Genomic DNA, 2500 nt, shown 5'->3' with positions numbered 1-2500 from the left:
ATAGGTGTGCAGATACTCCATTCCTGATGTATGCTGCCAAGTGGAGTTCCAGGAGGAGACGATACTTCCATTGACTGCAAATTCAAGAGCCTTGTGTAGATACACTAAAAATATCTATGCATATATCATATGCAAGTAATGGTAGTTAGAGCACTAAGATTAAATATCTTCATCTGCATCACAACTGAACAGCTTTCAAGAGAGCCCCCATTTCAAAGAATCCAAACATGCCAAAAGATCATTTAAGATCTGATGAGTACTAGTAAATATTGTTCTTTCAGAAATTGCTGCAACTTTGTAGAAATAAATATACAAATAATAAAACAATAACCCCCCCCCAAAAAAAAAAAGAAAATGGAGAAAATTCATCACAACAATAAAACACAGAGAGCATATTAAAACAAGAGCATCTTGATTCCAAAATCCATCATTATTTTCCTTACTAACAAGCAACTAATCCTTTTCTAACTTCAGAGCTGGAGTAGTGCCATGCCCTTCTCTACTTAATAAAAAGTCATACTGGTAGACTGAACTACTGCTCTTCTACAGAGTGTTATTTGAAGAGGCCTAAGAATTAGTCTGCAATATATGACTTGGTAAATTCCTCAAAGACACTCCTGAGGTGAAAAGCTGGTTCATTATGAAAATCCAGGCAGATGAAATCAAAGCCTATTAATCTGTAAATGTAAACTGGTGTTGTGTGAAAAACAGATACAGTGAAACCTTCACAGAAATATAATCAGAAGCATATGTGACAATATTTACAAAGATCATATAAATAACATACATCTCACGTGTCAAAAAAAAAAACATACATAAAAGGAAGATCTCCCAAAGTACAACAGGAAATCATATCTAACCTTCAATTATCAACATAAGCATCTGGCCTACAAATTTCCTGTTTACTGCATTAACAATCTTTATATCATTACACATTTTATATATGCAAGATTTTATATGTTGTAGGTACGACCATGCATACCATGAGTTTCATTTAAACCATTGATATATTTAAGCATCAAAAAGGTAATATTTGCAATTTCTAATACCTATATAAAAAGAAATCCAAATAAAGCACAATAAAAATGGCAATTTTGTATACACATGAGAAAGGAGGCATCTGACTGATGACTCTAAAGTTAAACTAAGTGTATATGAACTATAACAGGCATATCAAATATAAAAAGTAATAGATATTTATCAGACTATCTTAATAAATCCTTTGTACATAAGCACATGTTTGAAACTTATAAATAGGGGAGCAGTTCTACAATGAAACCCAAAAACTGTTCTGAGAAACAAGGGTGAGCAATGTGCACAGCTGCATGAGTTTTAGCTGCTATAGAGGAAAGCATACTAAGAGAAGGCAGGGGTAGTGCAAAATAAATTATTCTAAATAAAATAAATAACTGAAAAATTAGTACAAATGCAACTGAATCTATCAAAATTATAAATGATGGTCCTCTGGTTACAAGCTATGTAATGTGGTTGTCCAGCCAGAAGTGACAGATTGGGGAAATTGTCAAGATCAGCCACAAGCAAAAGCAAAAATGACCACTCAAAACAAGGCTATTACTGAATACTAGCACTTTTGCTCAAGTTCCAGTAACCTGCCAAACCTGCTAGTTTTGGCCTAAGATACCTACCTTGGTATGCCCATGCAAGAATGTCCGACTTGGTAGAGTAATAGGAAAATAACAATTAAAATTTACTCACCTGGAGGCAGCAGGAACAACAGCAGTTTATACAAGCAAGGGGTCGACTGAGGTGTAATATTTCCTGGTCATGGTTATCCAGAAGCTGCATCTCAAAGCTGCGCATTGGCCCACAGCACTGTCGGGTGCAGCAATCAGTGTCTTCCACTGCTTTCAAGAACTGCTGGCCTACACTGTTTTTCAGCAAGTACTTGTTGTTCATCTCACAACCTGAGAGCACTGTGGGGACACATTCATATTTACAATAATTTCTTATTACAGCATTAAGACTTTATATCATATCTTCAAGCATGGTTATTCTGAGCAGGCCTTTAATTAGGCAGAAGCTTCAAAGTCCAATCATTAAATTAATGCATTCTACCTATATACACCAGGCAATTTTTATACACTACAATACATGATTACAATTATTACAATTATTATTTACAATACAAGTAGCCATACTAGTAGATGCAATGTTAGATTTTTTCAACAAGATATGAAACATCTTTTTTCATCTGCACAACTGCCTTGTTTGCTGTGCCATTACACTGTGTGTCATCCAAATATATAGGCTTGACTTTAATTTATCAAAAACAGAGGTTTATACTTTAGGACATATATTCTTGAATGTTAGGTTTCTTGATCAATAAAAATCTACTAATAAAAGATCCTACAAGATTCCAGAGATGACTGAGATATAATCTACTTTCAATTTGTTATTTGAGGAAACTGACAGCTTCACAGACAAATGATTAGAAAGTTTTAAAGAATGATACGTAAAGTGCTTACTGCCAACTCTAAAT

General features: G+C 34.2%; 1 protein-coding gene across 2 annotated transcripts in view; it reads right to left on the bottom strand.

Moving 5' to 3' along the window:
• The window catches only part of LOC125042228 (phospholipid scramblase 1-like), a 26071-nt gene that overhangs the window by 1432 nt on the left and 22139 nt on the right, over positions 1–2500 (bottom strand). For both annotated transcript variants that reach the window (XM_047637734.1, XM_047637733.1), the window contains 2 exons: positions 1717–1934; positions 1–74 (listed from right to left, as the gene is read on the bottom strand). The exon at positions 1–74 is cut by the window's left edge and continues 100 nt beyond it. In XM_047637734.1, coding sequence (XP_047493690.1) covers positions 1–74; positions 1717–1934 — 292 coding nt within the window. The remainder of the gene's footprint in view (positions 75–1716; positions 1935–2500) is intronic.

Source organism: Penaeus chinensis, chromosome 31 (assembly GCF_019202785.1).
Source record: "Penaeus chinensis breed Huanghai No. 1 chromosome 31, ASM1920278v2, whole genome shotgun sequence".
Classification (NCBI taxonomy): domain Eukaryota; kingdom Metazoa; phylum Arthropoda; class Malacostraca; order Decapoda; family Penaeidae; genus Penaeus; species Penaeus chinensis.
The sequence above is the reverse complement of the archived record's forward strand: the minus strand, read 5'-3'. Positions and strand labels throughout refer to the sequence as shown.